General features: G+C 43.7%; 1 protein-coding gene across 2 annotated transcripts; it reads left to right on the top strand.

The window, feature by feature from the left end:
- The first annotated feature begins 4,094 nt into the window (after positions 1-4,094).
- LOC131237222 (pentatricopeptide repeat-containing protein At4g35130, chloroplastic) lies at positions 4,095-7,749 on the top strand. 2 transcript variants are annotated; one of them, XM_058234901.1, is made up of 2 exons: positions 4,095-6,784; positions 7,343-7,749. In XM_058234901.1, exon 1 carries the CDS (start codon positions 4,299-4,301, stop codon positions 6,708-6,710), a length of 2,412 nt encoding a protein of 803 aa, XP_058090884.1. In that variant the 5' UTR covers positions 4,095-4,298; the 3' UTR covers positions 6,711-6,784; positions 7,343-7,749. The 2 variants fall into 2 exon arrangements, with proteins under 2 accessions (XP_058090884.1, XP_058090885.1); XM_058234902.1 differs by having other exon boundaries at positions 4,095-6,789.
- Positions 7,750-22,775: the final 15,026 nt, after the last annotated feature.

Raw genomic sequence — 22,775 nt, 5'->3', positions numbered from 1 at the left:
GAAGTGAAAATAAAAATATAAGCTTGATCGGAAACTTCCGTGGACCCTAAGAAGTTTTGAATGGTGGATGTCACTGTCCCCACTGTTTTCTATGGTGCGGTCCACTTGAACTTTATATCCATCTCATTATTTTTCTCATTCCATAAAACGATCTCTCCAAATGGATGGACGGTATGGATACAACACATGTGTCATGGTGGGGTCCACAGAGCTTGGTGACGTCACTTTAGTAGCGATTTGACTGCTAACCTTGGCAGTATCTAATTCGCGCTCAAACCTTACCCTCAGCACTGATTCCAAGAAGGGACTTCACAACCCATACCTTATGTGAGTCATAAACAGGACATTGTAACAATCTATGAGATCTTAAAACCCACTCCCACCCAATTCCATTTAAATCCATGCACACCAAACACCCCCTAAGTATTTTATCCAATCCATCTATACATTTTACCGGATGATTTTAGAGCCTTATACCCAAATATGAAGCATGTAAAAAGCTAAAAGGACCACACAGGAAACAGTGTGAATTATATGTTTACCATGGAAAATTTTTTGGGGGCATAGAAGTTTTGGATCAAGCTTATATTTGTATTTTCCATTCATCCATGTTTGTGTGATATTACGCGAAGGTTGGATGACAAATAAACATCACTGTGGGCCCTATTAAGGTTTCAACCGTGGAAATTATTATTTTCACTGTTTCCTATGGTATGGTCCACTTGGGCTTTGTATAAACTTTAGTTTTGGGCCAAACCCCTAAAATGAGCTGAAAAATGGATGGACGGTGTGGATAAAACATCTACTATGGACCCAACAGAGTTTACTCAGTAGGATAAGAGGGTACTGAGTAACTCAGTACGCAATCCCAATCCGATACGATTCATATGATGTGTCCCTCTATATGTGGACCACGCCACGTAAATTAAGTGGGTCAGATGATTCCAAACTTCCAATCTGAATATGGACAAAATCGACGGTGACGGTATTTTTTTTTTTTTTCTCAAATTGAGTGTCGTTCGGACACCTGTTATGGGTCCTAGGTGATGGACGGTCGAGGTCTTTTCACTTTTCTCGTGGTTGGGAATCCGTACTTTTGATCTGTTCCCAGAGATTGGATTATCATTGCCGTTCCATTAACAGCCGCAAAATGGATGCTGAATAAAATTTCAGCCATACAAAATGAACTATGGTCCATTTAATAGACAAAATCCCACCGATCGGATCGACGGGATTCGTAGATATACTTGATTTTCTGGAAATATCATCTCTAAGTAGCATCTCTGTAGATCAATGGTCCCGATTGCTTTGGACATGTGCCATGTGACAACAGCGTCCATGTTTTTGTTGTTTTTCTATGAACGACTTGATGTACCAGTCCATGAAAGTGAGGTCGATGTTTAGGTGAATCTGACCGTTGGTCTAGTGAGGCCTATCGTACACGATAACGGATGACGTCGAAATCTCACAGAGTGAAGATCACAGCGTATGATATTTGGCCCTTTCTCCGTTGAACTCGGACCGTTGATGTATTTTTATTTTTTATTTTGCCAACCATGTGTTTTTGCAGGACACTCTATCCAGGGGTTCTAATCTTGAATCTTCTAGCCTTCCAACTCATCATGCCATCCAATGTAAGGGGCATGACATCATCGGTTTCGATCATCCAACGATGGCCTCACGTGCTCAAGTTTCTGGGAACGGATTGGCTACTCCCCCTGCCACCAGCCAATGGCTGGTGGTCGGTGCTCTGTGGGCCCACCATGATGTATGTGTTTCATCCATGACGTCCATCTATTTTTATAGATCATTTTATGTATGATACAAAAAATGAGATATATCCCAATCTCAAGTGGACCACATTACACGAAACAGTGTTGAATAAATGATCGACCATTAAAAACTTTTTGGAGGCCATAAAAGTTTTGGATCAAGCTGATCTTCATGTTTTCCCTTCATCTGGGTCTACATGACCTTATAAACAGATTGGATGTCAAATAAACAGTACAGTGGGCTTTAGGATGATTTTAATGGTGGATCTCCAATCACTATTGTTTTCCAATGGTGTGGTCCACCTTTGATTTATATCCCTTTAATTTTTGGAATGAAGCCCTAAAATGATCTTTAAAAATGGATAAATAGAATGAATGAAACACATACATCATGGTGGGGCTCACAGAGAACCGAACACCAGCCACGAGGCCGGTGGCAGGGGGAGTAGCCAATCCGTTTCCAAATGGATAGCAAATTGGCTGGTGTACCACACACCACCGACCTGGCTGGTATGGGTACATGTCGTGCAAAGACGAGCTCGTCGAGCACTGAGATGTACAACGATTCAAAGGATATCAAAGTTAAATAGGCCCCACAATAATGTATTTATTATATCCACACCATTCATCCATTTGGAGAGATCATTTTAGAGTATTATGTGAAAAATAAATTGTATCTAAAGATCAAGTGGACCACACAAAAAATCAGTGGGGACTATGATTCTGACCATTGAAACATTGGCAGGGCTCGTCATAATGTTTACTTTCCATCTAATCTGTTCGTTAATGTCACGCAGACCTACATAAAGAGGGAAAACAATTACCATATTGATCCAAGACTTTTGTGACTCCAAAAGGAGATCAAAGATAGATGCTCATTCTCCCACTACTTTTGGTAGCGTGGACCACTTGATTTTTAGATTTATCTTATTTGTTGGCTAAGGGCTTAGGAAGAGCTCTCCAGCTAGACCAACCATTTGTATATAACATATACTTCATGTTGAGATGCACTAAACTTGGTTACGTAAACACACTAGTTAGATTGTTAGTGGTTGATGCACCAGTCGATCCGCTTCCCACAACAATGAGGCAGATCTAACTCTCCGTTGTACTACACCAATGTACGAAGTGGATTGGCGAGTGTACCCCACACCATCCATCTAGCTGTGGGTTGATGTCACCAAGTTCTCTGGGTCCCATAACCATCTCAACCATCAATCCATTTGGTGAGCTCATGGTAAGGCTTGACCCAAAAATTAAGACAAATCAAAATATTAAGTGGACTGCTATGCAAAAAGACGTGGGGGATTGAATGTCTACCATTGAAATCCTCATCGAGTCATAGAAGTTTTAGATCAATACAATATTTCTTTTTCTCTTTATCGAGGCTTGTGTGACCTCATGAACAGATTAAATGGAAATTAAATGTTATTGTAACGGTGAGAACCATTGTCCCCACTCCTATTTGTGGTGTGGTCCACTTAAGCTTTGGATGTGAATCATTTTCCCATTCATACTCTAAAATAATCACAAAATGGATGAACAATAACTTTGATCTCCTTTGAACGGTTCAAACAACTCCGAGTTCAAGGAGTGCCACCACGATGTGTATCCACACCATGATAGATGGTGTGTGGTACACCAACCAATCCTATTATTTTTCACTTACATTTAATGCTTTATGTATTTAATGTAATCCAAGTTTATTATTTGGTGGGGTCCATTGAAACGCTAATTCTTCTTTATTTTTGAACCCATACATTAAATGTAATATTAGAAGAGCCTATTTTACGTCTTACCCCACCTATCACCAGGAGCAGGCAGGAGATTGAGTGACCATCATGATGTACCCGTTTATTTATTTATTTATTCGAATCATTCTATGATAGAAGCCTCAGATGAGGCAGATCCAAGGCTCAAGTGAACTACATCGTCAAAACTTCCCAGAGCCGCATAACTTTTGAATGGACATGATATTTGTGTTTCCTCTTTTCACCCACGTCCATATAACTTAATAAATAGGTTAAATGGCAGATATACATCACAGTGGGCATTAGAAAAGTTTCAATGGTGAGAATCATTATCACCGCTGCTTCTTATGCTGTGGTCCACTTAACCCTTGGATCTGCCTCATTTTTGAGCTTTTGCCCTAAAATAATAGGAAAAAAATGGATGGACGGTATGGATAAGACCCATACATCATGGTGGCCACTCAAAGCTCCAGCCCGTTCCCAGCTGGAGACGGGCGGGGTTAGGACGCGATCCCTTAGAAAAGGGATGGGTGGCGTCGATAAACAGATACGTTACGGTGGGCCCCACACAGATGGCGTCTGACCCGCAATCCGCTTCCTTCTCGCACGTGCTCGCTACAAACAACTGTTGAACGGTCTTCGCGTCTGTATACAGAAAACGGCAACGGACAGATCACATTCAAACGCAATGGTCACTCCTCTACCGCCAAAAACCCCGCATACATCCAACGGCTACCTTTCTCTAACCTGAAAAAACTCCCAAACCCTCCAGAATATGGCTGCAGCCTCTCTTCAGATCTTCTGCAACTCCACCTCTCCCGAAAATGTCTCTCCAAACAGACACAAACGGCTGAGAATCAATCCCACCCGGGACCTCGTCGATCGAAAGATCACCCAACCATCCTACATTAGAGCGAATCATCCAACAGCCATAAAATCCGGGACCCATTCATCAGATCCCATGATCGCCCGTATTCTCCGTTCTTATGCAGAGTTCGGTTATATAGACGATGCTCTTCATCTTTTTGAGATGATGAAGGACCTGCCAGATACTTCCCTGTGGAATGTCATGATCAAAGGGTATGTGGATAATGGATTCTACCAAGAAGCGCTCGAATTCTACCAATGGATGCAGTTTGTGGGTGTTCGTCCTGATAATTTCACCTTTCCCTTTGTAATCAAATCTTGCTTGAGCTTTTCTTCTTTTGCACAAGGATTGAAGACTCACTGCAAGCTGATCAAGATAGGATTGGATACGGATATTTTCATCTGCAATTCCCTCATCACAATGTATGCAAAGATTGGGTGTATAGAGTTTGCAGAGAAAGTGTTCAACGAAATGCCAGTGAGAGATTTGGTTTCTTGGAATTCGATGATTGGTGGGTATGTTTCTGATGGGGATTGGTGGAGATCGCTTTCATGCTTTAGGAAAATGCATGTGGCCGGAAAGCAAGCTGACCGTTTCAGCATAATGGGGGTGCTGGCAGCATGTGCTCTGGAGAAGTCTCGACGTCATGGGAAGGAAATTCATTGCCATGTAATCCGACATGGGTTTGAATCTGATCTCATGGTTGAGACATCGATTGTGGATGTGTATTGCAAATGCGGGGAGGTGGGTTTTGCCGAGCGGGTATTTAACAGGATGTCTCAGAGGAATGTTGTGGCTTGGAATGCACTGATAGGTGGGTATGTGATGAATGATCATCCCCATGAGGCATTTGCTTGCTTGATCAAAATGCAAGAGATTGATAACATGGATTCAGATGCAATCACATTGGTGAACTTGCTTCCTGCCTGTGCACAATTAAGATTCCTTTCACAAGGTAAATTGATTCACGGGAAGGCAATTAGAAGTGGGTTTCTTCCTTTTTTAGTCTTGGAGACTGCATTAGTTGACATGTATGGAAAATGTGGGGAATTGCGATCAGCAGAGGTGTTATTTGGGCAGATAACTGAGAAGAGCTTGATATCATGGAATGCCATGATTGCTGCTTATGTACAGAAAGGGAAGAATCTGGAAGCAATGAAACTTTTCAATTACTTACAGAAAGGGCCTCTAAAGCCAGATGTTGTTACAATTTCGAGCATCATTCCAGCATATGCTGAATTAGCATTGCTGCGACCATGCAAGCAAATCCATGGCTATCTCATAAAAAATGGGCATGGTTGGAATACTTTCATTTTGAATTCCCTCATTTACATGTATGCCAAATGCAGTGATTTGCAGACTGCAAGGAATATATTCAACGACATTCAATCGAGGGATGTTGTTGCATGGAATGCAATTATCATGGGATATGGAATTCATGGGTTTGTAAGAGCTGCTCTCGAACTTTTCGCCGAAATGCAAGAAAAGGGCATAAAACCAAATGGGAGTACATTTGTTTCCGTGTTGTCTTCTTGCAGCATTGCTGGCATGGTAGATGAAGGATGGAAATATTTCAATACTATGCAACAAGACTATGGCATTGATCCTCAAATCGAGCACTATGGGTACATGGTCGATCTTCTTGGACGCACAGGAAATCTTGATCAGGTGGAGAGTTTTATAAAGAGAATGCCTCTAACTCCAACAGCAAGAATATGGGGATCTCTATTGGTTGCGAGTAGAAACAATAGGAACATAGAATTGGCAGAGCTGGCAGCGGAACGCATATGTTCTTTGGAAAATGATAACACTGGGTGCTATGTTCTTCTGTCTAACATGTATACCGAAGCTGGGCGATGGGAAGATGTCAAGAGGGTGAGATCCCTCATGAAGAAAGAAGGCTTAGAGAGAACAATAGGCTGCAGCACTGTCGAGCTGAATAGTAAGACATGCTGTTTCCTCAACGGAGATAGGTCCCATGAAAAAACCAACATGATCTATGATGTTCTTGATATTCTGTTGAAAAAGATAGGGGAAGTTGTGTATATTCCTAGCGCAATGTTTAAACCACAAGATGTAGTGAGGAGAAAAGCAAGCTTGCCGAGTAGTCATAGTTTGAGGTTGGCGCTTTCTTTCGGGGTCATCTCCACAACAGTTGGCACTCCAATCCTAGTGAAGAAGAATGTTAGAATATGCGACGGTTGCCATCATGCTGCAAAGCTGATATCTAAAATTGGAAGGAGGGAGATTATAGTGGGTGATTCAAGGATCTATCACCACTTCAAAGATGGGCGATGTTGTTGTGGTGATTATTGGTGAAATTGTTTAAAGATTTGGGTTTTGGGAAATGCATGATTGGCGCATAAGCTGCAAGGCTTGGCGATGAATCAAGGGTGTGGTAGAATTTCTTGCCAAAAATTCTTTACATATGAGTATTCAGATCATGACAAATGATATAACATTGGAGGTGTTATACAATGTTTGGGTCAAATATCTGTAAAACACCATTTGAGCTTTCAATTCATACAAGTGGGGCCCATGGTTTGTGATCCAAATGGTTGACACAATGGGCCTCAAAGCAGATGATCCATGCTCTAAAAATCTTCCAGAAATAGTTGGTTGAGAAATAGATGGTTAAAAATAAAAGAAAAATACTTTCTATAGTTTGTCAAGAAATAGACCACTTACACGAAAGTACATCAATGGTTAACTATCAACCACAAAAAAGAAGGGCCAAATATTCAATGGCTAGAATAGGATCCTTCAATCTGGTTTTTTTTTTTTTTGGTCGGTTTTTTGGAGCATCTGCCATCCATTGTTAGCTCCATCACATCACTGGTTTGGATCACTAAACCATGGAACCCACTTGCAGAAACTGAAAGACCAAACAGGTGGTACAACGGTTTGGCCCAAGCTCTATTCAATACCTCATCTTGTTTATGTAATGCCAGGAAGTTGATGAGAAGCTGCATTTGAAGGAGAAATCAGTTCAAAATCCTATTCTTGAAGAGGTTCTCCGACTGACATACAAGCTGAAGGAACCTATTCAGGGGTTGATAGGTTCAGTATACCTTGAAGGTCCATGCAATAAGAAAAGTTCACAGCAAGCCTAGCTAGAGAATTCCTCGAAGCGAACATGTTTTCTTGACACTTCTACACCGAATAAGGAAGCAGGTTTGTAATGCCACTGGGAAATACTGGAATGAAAAAAGCAAAGCTGATGTTGAACCTAGATTTTCCATGATAAAATCTTTCAACTAGATTTGTACAGGAAAAAAAAAAAAAAACCAACTAGCAGCAGAATATGCTTATAAATGTCCCATACATGCTGATTTTTCAAATTTGTGATGTTTATTCAGTACTCACCTGTGAAGTGGTTCTCCTTTTTGTTCATCACCATGCCATTCATTACTCTCCTAAACCCAAATTTGAAAATATAAGTATCCATTTAGTAGGAACACTGACTGCTTGTTTCATCATCATCCTCATCTAAGCCTTATCACATCTAATTGGGTCAGCTAAATGATTCATGTTCTCCCATTCCACTCTATCAAGGGCTATTATACATTCATCTCATGCCTCAATCTTTGCTCAATCACTCTCTCCCTAAGGACCTGTTTGTGTTACATAATTGAGAATGATATGAATTGTGGACAGCTTTTGCTAGTGGGCCACAACAACACTTTCATCCAGTGGGGTGGAGCCTGGCCTTTCTTATTTTTTTTTTTTTGGTGGGTGTGTGTTTGTTTTGACACTGCTCTGGGCTTCTCTCCACTAGACGACAACATGAAGGGATTAACGGGACCCATTTTAAGAAACTGTCTGCAGTTTAAGTCATCTTGGGTTTGTGGAGCAGAAATGAGCTCTAAGGGAGGGAGTCTCATATGTGGATCTCAACAACCTAGGACAGCTGCCTAGCTAACTGTACAAATTATTTCTGACCATACAATCAAACTATATTCTAGCAATAGACTGTTTGTATGGCAGTATGAATGCGTCTAAGAGTTATACAACCACATCTATTCGTATGCACACCTAAGAATATAGAAAATCATAATCAAAATAAATTCTGCTAATATACTACAACCATATCAATGCATGTACATCCTATGTGCTATGTAGCAACAGTATACGATAAGGCCAAAGTGCAATGACCGTTTATATATACACTCAACACGCACAAGATACAGCAGTTTGTAATCCATATTCATCTCTGGATGGAAAAATGTCGCTTCTCACAAAGAACAATCAATATATATATATATATATATATTCACCTATAAGAAAAGGAAGAAGAGTGAGTTTTGGGTCCATCAAGATCCAGACCAAAAAAAAAAATGGTGTCGGGAATCGTTTGAAAAGACTTATTTTGCCAGCATGGCCTTGATTCTGGTTGCATTTTATTCATTGAGAAGCATTTTTTTTTTTTTTTCGTTTTTCTCCTCGTTGTAAGGTTTCTCCTATTGGGTGGGTAAATGGTTTTGCCCGTTTGTAGGCTCTCGCACTAGGGGTCGACATTGAGCCGTATCTCTCACTTCAGTTCCGGCTTTCACTATCTACAATGGGTCATATGGTTCAGTGATCTAAACCATTGATATGATGGCCCCATTGTGGATGGTCAATGCACTGAAGATCATCCAAATGGAAAAGTCCCAACCCTTTCAATAGTTGGCCCAACAAACAAATGGTTAAGAAAATAAAAAGTGTAGCAATAGCTCACATTAAATTGAAATAAGGCAAAACGTTACAGATCTAAGATCTTCTAATCTGGTGGATCACTGAACCATGGGCCTCACTTGTAGAAAATGAAGATGTTAATGTTCTATAATCCTCCATAGTGTAAACTTCTGCCTACTGCTAGAAGTGGGTCGGATTGATGGAGTAGCCGTCTACGGGCTGGGGTTGGGCCAAAGATTTTAGCCATTTTCAGACATTGGCCTGAGTTTTGGTTCTACATCTAAAACTGGCTGGGCCCAAGCCCAGGTACAATGACTTTTAATTGGACTCCAGACTATCTTGAACCTGGGCAAAACTGATGGGTCCCTAGTTAGCAAAACTCCGGTTTGAACTCCCTAGTTTTGAAAAAGAAAAGAATGTTATAATTGAACAAAGTCGTTTGAAACTCTGCATATTCCATAACATAGGTGGGTTTTTTATTTTATTTTTCTCCTGGGCAAACTGTATCAAACATGTTTTTCCAATAAAAGTTGTTTTATTTAATAAAAATAAAAAAAGAAAAAACTTTTGGGGCAAATTAAAAAAATACTAATCGGTGGTCACCGCCCATTCATAAAAATGAATAAAAGGTAAAAACTTTTAATAGAAACATTAATTTATAAGAAAATTACTTGAAAATGAAGGATTTGATAATGGCAAAGAACATTCAACTTTATATATACATAAGTATTCATACATGTTGGCATAGAGCGGGCTGTGGACACTTTCATGTCCAAGATGGACCAGATAAAGCCCAATCAGAGGTAGAAGTTATTAGGATCATCAGAACCCTAAAACAATCATATCTCGCAAACCAGAATGAGTTATTCGACGTACTATATATGATTTTGGGTAGGAGAAGCTACTTTAGCCAACCAACCCTTCTATGCTGGGTTGCCCATGTTGGATTTGCAAGATTCCATCAGATCAATAGTCGAAAATCCTTTTTAATTTCATTTTTACTATATATTGTAAGTTTTAATTCGATCATAACTCTTGATCCTTTGAACTTTAGGAGTTGTGCCCAACATGAAAAGGGCTTATAAACTTTAGGAGAATAATGTGGTTAAGCCAAATTGGACACTTACTATTTTGGCTGAAAACTATGAAGTCTAGTAGAAATCATGGCCAGTTTAGTATTTGTAGTAAGTCAAGTTTTTAGGGAGTTTGAGTTGTAGTTTGATTCTGAAACTTCTTCCTAGGTTTAAGATTACTATTTAAAGGGTTGTAATTTTATTTTATTTTTATCATCAATCAATCTAATTTTGAATTTATTAGAATTTATTTCTATTTTTTCTATCTTTCCTTGTGGATTTGAGGAATCTCTGTAAGGCGTCCAAAAAAGCTTTGTGGATTTGGAGTAATTATTCCCTTGAGGAAGACGGTTGTAAGACCCGTATCTTAGTCCGTACCATTCCGAAGATTCCCGCGATCCTCCTTGTTGAATTCCGGCGACCCACGACCTGTAATTGGCATTTGCGCGTGACCCTGAGTCGTACCCTGTCAACCTGAGTCGACTCAACCCGGGACTTGTACCCTAGCGAGTGCGTCGTCGCCGCGGTTCCAACGCCGCGTCTCACGCACCAAGGCGATACCCAGGCCAGGAGATGTGGGCCCATGTTCAGTTCGAGGAAACGCTGTGCATTTGCAATTTCGAGAGAATCTTTACCCAATATATCCCATTAATCCCATCAATGGTCAAGTACATGTCAAGTATATACATCACTCAACCCATCACAACCCATACCTCTCTTACACAACAATCTCAAAAGTCAACAATCCCTTACACAACCCATTCCTCTCTCCCATCCATCACTCCATCCCATCTCCTCTCTCTCTTATTTCTCCCTTATCTTCCAAGCAACCCAAAACAAAAAAAATCCAACGTCCAAGCTCTTCAAACTTCCAAGAGAGTTTTGTGTGTGGCCCACTTCCTACCCTCTCATCTCCCATCTCAACCCTTCATTTTTCATCCTCTTCCATCAAGATCGAAGCCAAGGAGTTTGGTGTTCCATTGGACCAAGAAGATCTACGGTGGGTGATCTTAGACCCACATTTTCATTTTTATTTTTTTGTGATTTAAGGGCCCACATATGGTGGGACCCACCTTGATGTATACTTTGTATCAAAGAGGGGCCCATAGTGGCGGGCCCCCTCCACCGCTGATCTCCTCTCTCTCTCTCTCTCTCTCTCTCTCTCTTTGTGTGATGGCTTGTGGCCCACCTGGATGCATGATCTTATCCATGCCATCCATCCATCTTACAGCAACAAAATGGCTACTGTATTGACATTGTCCATTGATGTGGACCCCATCGTTTCGTGTGTTGTACGTGCACCGTCCAGCAGCAGTCGCTGCTGAACATAGGTAAAACACAAACATCAGCTTTCTCCAAAGCTTGTGGGTCCACATGAGTGGACCCACCTTAGATGTATGTATTCCATACGCATGGGGCCCACCTTACATCCTAACCATCCAACCGTTTGAGAACGGCGGACCCCACCATGATGTATGTGTACATCCAGCATCCGTCCAGGTCTGGACGCTAGATGTGGTTTTGCAATATATATATATATATATATATATATATATATATATATATATATATATATATCATGTGTGGGCCACATCACGTGGACTCACATGATGTATGCATCCCATCTACTCTGGCCAGGGACTGAAGCATATTCAAATCTTTGGTGGACCACCACGTGGACCTCACCAGGATGTATGTGTTTCATCTGCACTGTCCATCTGGATGGTACCATGTACAGCCCCACCATGACGCATGTTACATCTTCACCATCCGTGTAGTGGCCCACCTTGATGTCCATATCATACCGCCCATCCATCTGTGGAACCCACTATGATGTATGTTTTCTATTCCACACCATCCATCTGATCAGGGTGACCCACATGATGGATGTGTTCCATCCAGACTGTCCATCCATTTGACAACTTATCTTAAGGTTTGGGACAAAAATGAGGCAGATCTATCAGGTGAACCACATTGCAGAAAACAGTGGAGGGACGAACGCCTACCCTTGAAACCCTTTTGGGTATACAAAAGTTTTAGATTAGTATGATTTTTTTTTTCCAATTAATCCAGGTCCTTGTGGCCATAGGATGGATTGGATGAAAAATAAATGTTACGGTGGGACCCACCCCAATATACTTCACAACCATGCTGTTCATCTATTTTAGCTACCACGTGAGGCCCAGATAATGTGTATGGGGCCCACTTGGGACGTACAGGGCCGACTTTAATGTGGTGTTTATGCGGCCCATGGGCGAGGCCCATTGTGATGTATTCAAGGCCCATGGGCGAGGCCCATTGTAATGTATTCGAGGCCCATGGGCGAAGCCCATTGTGATGTATTCGAGGCCCATGGGTGAGGCCATTGTGATGTATTTGAGGCTCATGAGTGAGGCCCATTGTGACGTATTTGAGGCGCATAGGTCGCTGTCCTTATGTTATATGTGAGGCCCATGAGTGAGGCCCAATGCGATGTATGTGTGGCTCGTTACGTTGTGTATGAATCCCTTGTGTGGGCCACCCCTTGGGAGTAATGTTGGTTAAATATCCACGCTGATGGACAATGATGGTTAAATGCCCTCATTGTAACCTTCCCTTAGGCCTTGTTAGGCCCATTCTCATCATTCTCTAAGTGGGTTGACCCTAGTCATTAGGCCCCATTTGTATGATCCATCTATCTTCATTGGGATATCCCAAGATGTTGGGCCCCCATTAGTTGTTAGTAGGATTACTTTTTTTATTTTGGAGTCCATCTAGGACTCATTTGGGCCCCCTAGGGCATCTAGCAGGCCATGCAATAGTATGGTGAAGGAACCCTTTCTGGATCCTTAGAATTTTGGGTAGGCCGCTTAGGCCTAACCTTGATATAAGGGAGAGTATATCATCATCATATAATATTCTTAGTATAGCTCCACGATCCATGCCCATACGCATTATATGTATGCTTAATGTGAGGAGTGATTGATCATAGCACATGCCATTGGGCAGATTATTATGGGAGTCCTTGATGGGAAGTTGCCCACATGAGCGCGCGATACGCACAGGATTACTGCATGACTGGATAGTGTGATTCATACATCTCACGTTGTGTGACATGACCACTGTATGCCCTATCGACGTTAGGGTCGTAGCCTCCAAAGGCATATTGTGGTTGGTAGGATTGAACACCGAAAATCTTGTTCTACATGGGGTGCTATAGATGTCCCTGGGTGAAATTTCCTAAACCCTTATGGTACTAGGATGTTGCTCCAATGTCTAGACCGAGTGGATGCATAAGCACTAAGTGCCGATTACCAGAAGGTTGCGCTTTCCACTGTGTCGTGGTCGGTTGGAAGGGGGTATAACCTTACCCGCCTGAGAGGAGGGAACAAAGTTAGGCTGAGTTTGACCAGCTCGAGGAATGGGTCAGCTATTGATGAGCCGAGCCTGATATTGACAGGCGGATAGTGAGGTCTCTTCCACTCACCTTCTTACGTATGATGGGGCGGTAATCTGGTTTGGAGTGTACTAGACCACGACGATCTTCTAGAGTTGAGCTGTATTGATATGTGGACTCAGATGAGGATTGGTATGCTTGAGTTACATCTCGCATCACATGACCTTGGTATGGCCGACATCATTCATGCCTTGCATCGTATAGCCTTGGTATGACTAATAGTATTCATGGATTCATCAGCATATTCTGCATTACTTTGATATTGCATAATTGTATTACTACATTGCGCACACACTTTCACCACCCTCAAAGCTTTCCGTAAGCTTATGCACGACCGTTGCATGTAGGTGACGTTGGACCATTGCAGCGCTGTGGCAGGAGTGTATAGTAGATCATATTGGAGCTTTTATTTATAATCATTATATTTTCCTTTATGCGCATTGTACTTATAATTTTTTTTATTATAGTGAAAATGTGATGGAGTTTTTGGTTGTTGTTTGTGGGTTATGCCTTTGGTTGTGCTTATTACGAATCAAATTTATGTTGAAAATCCTCCTTGTAGGATCCCAGGATTGAAAACCTGGCGTATGGACGTTGGGAGCTGAAAGCGGGTATTACGGAAGCTGTCGGCACTGGATTTAGCGATCGAAAATTTTGTGAGCCCGGTTTTTGAGTTTGGGGCATGATAAAAGTTGGTATCAAAGCATTACTTGGGAATAACTGAGAATAACATCACATGTCTACTATGAGTTTAGAATGATTAAGTCCCGGGTTCGGATAGCTTAACAATCTTCTGTTATAGACCTTTAACGTGCATGCCTTCGAGAGTTTTCAAGGTTGATAGGCGCTTTTGCTCTTTCCTGTAGGACATGCCACCCAAGAGAATGACCTGAGAGACTCCTGCTCCATCACAGGAGGCACCCACTTCACTACCTAAGACTCCCACTCTGCCACCTACGATCTCCACTCCACCACTAGTGATTCCTACCCCCCACCCTGAGGATGCCGCTCCTCTACCAGATATCGGTGTGAATCCGACCGTACCCATGAGTGCCTCCCAGTTACAGCAAATGTTGCAGGCTGTGACGGCCGCCCTTCAGGGGTAGGGCAGGCACCCCATTGTTTCACCAGCCCAGCCAGAGAAGGAGCGTGCGAGCGCCCTTCTTCGAGAGTTCCGACAGCTCAATCCCCCATGTTTCCAGGGTGAGCCAGACTTGACAGTAGCCGAGAGGTGGTGCTCTGATGTGGAGAAGATTTTTGATACAATGGGATGTACGACCCAATGACGGGTCCAGTTAGTTGTATTTCTTCTCTAGGGAGAGGCTGAGCACTGGTGGGCATTAGCCGCCCGAGGAGCAGGAGCCGATTTTGAGTGGACCTGGGAGAATTTTGTAGATCGGTTTGACTGACAGTATTTTCCTTATCACATTCGACGACCGCGAGAGTTGGAGTTCGAGGCCTTTGTGCAGGGAGATATGATGGTGGCTCAGTATGCGCTCATTTTATAGCGCTGTCTAGATTTGCGCCGTACTTGGTAGATGATGAAGAGACGGCTTGCGTTACGGTCTTCGAGGTCGTGTTATTGGGCTTGACCTCCCGACTTTTGAGGAGGTGGTACGGAAGGCCCAGATTTTTTAAGCTGAGTGGGCCAGTTCTCAGAGTCATCACGGTTAGAAGAGAGATCGAAAGAGGCATGCTGGCTCTGGTGACTCTTAACAGTGTCGACCACATCACAGTCGCACAGGTCGCCCAGCCTTCCGAGCACTAGCACCACTTCCAGCACCACCTCCGAGGCAGTTCACCAAAACCTATTTCGGGTGCGGTGCGACAGAGCACTGTATTTAGGAGTGTCCCTGCCTCTAACAACAGCAAAGACCCCACAACACCAGCGACAACAGCCCCCACCACCGAGGCCCCCTCAACAGCAACATCAGCACCAGCTTTCGAGGCCGCAGCAGTAGAGGTAGTGTTTCGATGGCCTCAACGACAACAGTAGCAATAGCACCCTCAGAGGGGACAGGCGCCTCTCTAGCTGGTTCAGGCTAGGTTCTATACGGCTCAACAGGACCCGTAGTCATCCGGAGGGGTTGTCGAGGGTATACTTTTAGTCTCTACATGCATTGCACGTGTATTGTTTGATTCTAGTGCATCGCATTCCTTTGTGGCCGAGAGTTTCCACCAATCGATTGGTTTTTCATTGGAGTCTACTCGTGAGAGCTTGTCAGTATTGACTCCCTTGGGGAAGACTGCAGTGTTGAGTCGATTTTACTCATCTTGTCCCGTTCTGGTTGGGGAAATCTTTTTGCCTGCCGATCTGTTTACATTTCTGATGTCCGAGTTCGATGTCATCCTGGGCATAGATTGACTTGCCGAGTACCACGCCATATTGGAATGCTGCATGAGGACAATCATGTTCTGTATACCTGGCTTGTGGCAGTTCCAGTTTATTACCGAGCCCAGAGGAGAGCCGTTGTCTTGTATGATGTCGTATGCCATAGAGGAGCCCATAGCAGTGAGCATTGACCAGTTGCATGTGGTTTGCAATTTTCACGATGTGTTCTAGGAGATTTCGGGATTACCGCCTCCCCGACACACTGAGTTTTAGGTTTATCTCATGCCCAGTACTGCGCCTATTTCAAAGGCTCTGTATCGTATGACACCATTGGAGTTGCGGGAACTATAGAAGTAGTTGGACGAGTTACGCGAGTTAGACTTTATCCGTCCGAGTAGTTCACCGTGGGGAGCACTGGTACTCTTCGTGAAGAGGAAGGATGACTCGTTGAGGCTCTATGTGGATTACCGCGAGCTCAATAAACTCACGATCAAGAACAAGTATCCGCTCCTGAGGATTGATGGTTTATTTGATCAGCTGTAGGGTGCACAGTTCTTTTTGAAGATTTGCATTCTGGCTATCATCAGATTTAGGTCCGACATGAGGACATTCCGAAAATGGCATTCAGGATGCGCTATGGTCATTTTGAGTTTCAGGTCATGTCCTTCGGATTGACCAATGTGCCTGTGGTATTCATGCAATTGATGAACGAGGTCTTCCGCCCATATCTCGATTAGTTTGTTGTGGTGTTCATCGACAATCTTGATTTATTCGAGGACCCGTGAGGAGCATGCACAGCATATGGAGGTTACCTTGCAGACCCTCCGTGTACACCAGCTCTATACAAAGTTGGAGAAGAGTGAGTTTTGGTAGGAGGAGGTGAAGTTTCTCAGTCATGTAGTGACGAGGGAGGATGTCATAGTGGACCCCTCGAAGATTGATGCAGTGCATCAGTGGGGCCAGCCCATGAACACGTCTGAGATCTATAGTTTTCTTGGTTTGACAGGCTACTACCAGCATTTCATTAAGAGCTTCTCCCGTATTATGGCTCCATTGACCAGGTTGACTCGGAAGGGCGTAGAGTTTGTTTGGAGCGACGCATGTGAACAGGCATCCACAGAGCTGAAGGACCGTCTGACGTCCACACTTGTCCTCACTCTTCCCTTTGAGAGTGATGGATTCGTAGTTTTTACTGATGCCTCACATATTGGTTTGGGTGTTGTCCTGATGCAGCAGGGGAAACCGGTGGCCTTTGCGTCTCGCCAGCTTAAGGTCCATGAGCAGAACTACCCCACGCATGATTTGGAGTTAACAGTAGTCGTCTTTATATTGAAGGTGTGGAGGCACTATCTCTATGGGGCTAGGTTCGAGTTCTTTTCTGACCACAAGAGCTTGGAGTACCTCTTCTCACAGTCTGAGTTGAACATGAGGTAGAGGCATTGGATGGAGCTTCTGAAGGACTATGATTTTGATTTTTAGTACCACCCAAGCAAGGCAAACATGATGGCGGATGCCCTCAGCCGTCAGCCACGAGGCCTGGTAGCGCATATGATGGTCAAGGAGTGGAGGATGCTCGAGGATATAACAAAGTATGATTTTAAGTTTGGTCTGTAGTCTTCTATTGTGCAGTTATCGAGCCTGTCGATTCAACCCTCTTATCGCAAGGGTGATCAAGCTTAGCAGGCTGATGAGTCATTGCAGAGTTATAGGGCTGAGGTGGCATCTGAGAGTCAGATTGACAAATTGGTTCTGATGGTGGACTTCGCTTCAGAGGTCGATTATGTGTCCCAAATGTTCCTGAGTTGCATAGAGACCTTATGACCGAGGCACCTCAATCGTGGTTTTCTATTCACCCTGGCTTGATGAAGATGTACTATGACATGAGGCAATAGTATTTTTGGACGGGGATGAAAGGCTAAATCGCCAGGTTAATGGCCAAGTGTGACACATGCCAGCATGTTAAGGCCGATCATCAGAGACCCCCTAGTCCATTGCAGCCGTTGAGCGTCCTGACGTGGAAGTAGGAGCACGTGTCGACAGATTTTATTATAGGCTTGCCGAGGACTCAGCGCGGTCATGAAGCCATCTGGGTTGTTATGGATCGTCTAACGAAGTTGGCACATTTTCTTGCGATGCATGCGATTTGGTCTATAGATCGGCTTGCGAGGTTATTCATCAAGGAGATTGTGAGACTGCATGACATTCCAGTCTCGATCGTTTTTGACCGAAACCAGAGGTTCACCCCTCAGTTTTGGGGGAGCTTTCAGAGAGCGATGGGGACTGTTTTATAGCTTAGCACCGCGTATCATCTGCAGAACGATGGCCAGACCGAGAGGGTCAACTAGATTCTTGAGGATATGCTTCGGGCTTGCGCGATTGATTTCGGGGGTAGCTGGGATGAGCATCTGCGAATGGCTGAGTTCGAATATAATAACAGCTATTAGGCGACTATTGACATGACTCCTTTTGAGGTACTATATGGTAGACCATGCAGATCACCGAGTTGTTGGATAGCGGTTAGAGAGAGTCGTCTGGTCCCGAGCTTATGCTGCAGACGTCAGAGGCTATCGATATCATCAAGCAGAGGATGCGCACAGCTAAGAGCCGGTAGAAGAGTTTTACTGATTGCCAGCGTCGTCCCTTGGAGTTTGCTATAGGGGACCATGTGTATCTCAAGGTTTCGCTCATGAATGGCGTAATTCGATTTGGGGCGAAGGGTAAGCTTGCCCTGAGATTCATATGACCTTTTGAGATCACTAGGTGCATTGGCGCCGTGGCATATTAGCTTGCCTTGCCATCTCAGTTATCTGGAGTTCACAACATTTTTCATGTCTCTATGTTGAGGAAGTGTGGGTCAGACATCGTTCCTGTTATTGATTGACGGCCATTAGAAGTTCGTGAGGACACTTCTTGTCACACCCTAAACCCAGAGATTAGATTCACAAGAATCCCAATTGCCGAATCCGGTGCCGACAACCTCCGTAGAACCCCATTCTGGGCTCCTAGCGTCCATACGCCAGATTTCGATCCTGGGATCGAACAAGGAGGATTTTTTTTTTCGTAATAAGCATAACCACAAGATTACCCAATTCACAAAGGCAACATCATCATCATATATCCACTAATATAATCATTTGATTACAATACTGAAAGAGAAATACATAAATCGAAAGTCATGCTCCAGAAGACCGCTGCACGCTCCAAGCTCAATACTGCTGCAACCTAACATCACCTGCACGCATCTATCGTGCATAAGCTTATAGAAAGCTTAGAGGGTGGTGTAAGTGTGTGCACAAGGTAAGTGTCAAGTATTCAATACAATGCCGTCATCATACAATACCGAAAATACTGGTAATCCATAAATCATACAATATCAGAATAAGTAGAAATATTGACAAGATCATGAATTATCAGGGTAAACAAAAATACTGACAAGATCATAAATCATATGATAACAGAGTAAGCAAAAATACGGACAACTCCATGAATCAATCAATATTAGAATTCACAATATAGAACAACTATGCAAATGAGGAGTCATAAAGACCCAGTTATCAGATACTGAGGATGCGATGCAATATACAATTCCTGATGAGTCCACGAATAGCATCAGCCGTATCTAGACCATATAATGCAGAAACACAGTAACCCAAAATGTCATATGCCACAGATGTAATGCAATATGCGGTGCGAATGAAATAACTATGCTGGAGTGTGAAGTCGAGATAACAGTACGTAGTATCGTAGGCTATGGGATCCACCACAAGGGACTTCTATCCAAACTAGTCCCATACCTAAATTTGGATAGTCAGACTCAATGTGGTAAACTCCTGATCTCAGGTTAGTCGCGCGCCCAACCGAAATCCTTGCCATTACGAAGGTACACAACAATTAGTTGCGTACCACCAACCTGAGTGGATAGTGAATGAATGAATGAATGAGTATGCAACACCTACTCGATAAGAACATATATCGGTATAGTTCCTCTCTAGGATCATCACCGGGGTTTAATACACTCCAAATGTCACTGTCTCTTTCCTAGCAGCACAGTCCAAGTGAGCGTAAGAAACTTCACTATCCGCCTGACCAATAGTCTGCCAATACCTATCCGGCACATCGATAGCGGACCCATTCACAAGCTGGTCAAACTCAGCCTAGCAATGCCCCCTACCCTCGGGCGGGTAAGGCTACACCCCCTCCCAACCGACCACGACACAGTGAGAGACGCGGCCTCCTGGTATTCGACACTAGGGCTCTCATGTATCCACTTGGTCTCGACGTTGAGGCATCTCCTGGCCTCGAAGGTTTAAGAATTTTCACCCAGGGACATCTATGGCGCCCGTATGCTAAAACCAAACATTTTCGGTATCCCATCTGACCATCCATGATATGTCTGTGGAGACTACGGCCCTGATGTCGCTAGGGCACACAATGCAAGATGCATGAGTCATATAATCCAGTCATGCATCAATCGTATGCATACAATGCACTCATGTGAGATAACCTCTGCCAATCAGGGAGTCTCATAACAACCTGCCCAATGTCATATGCAATGGTCAACCACATCTCATAACAAATATGCAGATGTTGCGTATGGGCATGTATGATGATGCTATGCTGTCACATATTCATAATTGGTATCAACAATCGACCTCGACAGTGTGGACATTTAACCAACATTGCTCCCAAGAAATGGCCCACATAGAGCCAAACATATAATGGGCCCACGTCCTCACACAAAGGCCTGATATACAACACAGTGGGCCTTACCCAAGGGCCACATATACACAACAGGCGGGCCCTGCTCATGGGCCTCAAATACATGACATGTGGGCCCTACCATGGGTCTCGAATACATCAAATGGGCCAAGCATCATGGGCCATGAATACATCACAATGGGCCTAACAAACTAATAGACATCATAATGGGCTCCATAGCCTGGTCCTCAAATGCATCCCAATGGGCCTCATCGCATAGGCCTCTTATACATCATATTAAGCCTTAAACACGACTTGAATGCATATCACAACGGTCCTCAAATACGGGCCGTATATACATCGCATTGGGCCTCAACAATCGGCCTCTATATTCGGTCTCGACAATCGGCATTGGAATCGATAATCAATCTCTATAATTGGAAATTGGCAATCGGTCATGATAGTCGGCCTCGATCGTTAATCGGCAATCGGCCACGACAATCGGAATCGATCGATAATCAACCTTGATCGATTATCGACAATCGATAATCGGAAATCGATAAATCAGCTACATCAATCGGAATCGGCCTCAAGACGGGGATCCATAAATGGGTGGCCGATGATGGTCCAAGCAATATCAATGGGGCCCATTTATTTGGGGTAATCCACAAAAATGAGCCTATCCAGGCCTAAAGGAAGGTCACAATATGAACATTTAACCATCACTGCCCATCAATGTGGACATTTAACCAACATTGCTCCTAAGCAGTGGCCCACGTAGAGCCAAACATAAGTGGGCCCCTGGTCTCACACAAAGGCCTAACATACATCACCATAGGCCTCAGTCAAGGGCCTAATATACATTACAGGTGGGCCGCATCCACGGGCCGCATCAATGGGCCGCACTAATGGGCCATCATATACATCAAGTGGGCCGCATCAATGGGCCGCACCAATGGACCATCATATATATCAAGTGGGCCGCATCAATGGGCCGCACCAATGGGCCTCATGTACAACACATCGGGCCTCACTCATAGGCCACATATAGATCACATTGGCAGAAGGTGCATGTAATACACTCACATGAATGGTTAAGCTCTTGCGCATGCATTTAAATAATATTACCATACCTCAAGCCTCGCACGTGCCTCCCTACCATGGTTTAGCTCATGCGCGGATTAGGTATGCATCCCATATATGTCACATATGCATTCAATGTAACCTATCACTCATGCATGTATTACTTGCATTCATGCATGTATAACACATACATGCATGTATAACACATAAAGTGGTGTCATGCACCTTACTACACACTCATCATACATGCACGCATGCATACAACTATTACCAGTACTAAATAGACATGCATTACACGTGTGCATACCCACATGTCATGGATTCAAGTCGTACAGCGTGCCATGCATACATGCAATCTTTCACCCACAAATAGCATGGCCCGCTCCACAACTAGATGGTGCTCTATGGACCTATGCATGTATCTCATCCAAGCTGATGGTGTAAATATAATATATATTTCACGGTGGGTCCCAACTTCTAATGGAAGGCGCACCAAATGATCATGCCCACAAAACTTGCAGGGAATACAACAGCTACTGCTGCTGATGGAATGCAGATGTGGATGGTCTGGATGAACACCGATGGACAGTGGAGAACACATATGTCATGCTGGTCCACAGAATTTACTGACGTCAAAAGACAGCAACTATATTGCTGGTGTGGGGGTCCACACGTGGAGGATATAAAACCCATATCATGGTGGCCCTACACGTGATAGACGGTGTGATATCACATGTCATGATGGTGGGACCCCTGACCTGGACGGTAAGGGAATAACACATACCTCGGAAGGGACCCATGGTCCGGATGCACAGCATGAATACAAACTGTATACATCAATGTGGTCCCATCTCCACACGTGTGACACATGTGGAGTGGGTCCACGTCCTGGAAAATTGGTTGGCTGGCATGGATAATCACATACGTCATGGTGTGCTCCATGGAACCCCGTCCAGGGGACAGACGACTTGGATATATAATGCAGAAATTAAGGTGGGTCCCACCTACCCACACGTATGGGGTGGCCCACCCCTCAAATAAATGGATGGTATGGGTGTAATGTGTACATGATGCGGGGCCCACAG

The sequence above is a fragment of the Magnolia sinica genome, chromosome 2 (genome assembly GCF_029962835.1).
Source record: "Magnolia sinica isolate HGM2019 chromosome 2, MsV1, whole genome shotgun sequence".
Taxonomy (NCBI): Eukaryota; Viridiplantae; Streptophyta; class Magnoliopsida; order Magnoliales; family Magnoliaceae; genus Magnolia; species Magnolia sinica.
The sequence above is the reverse complement of the archived record's forward strand: the minus strand, read 5'-3'. Positions and strand labels throughout refer to the sequence as shown.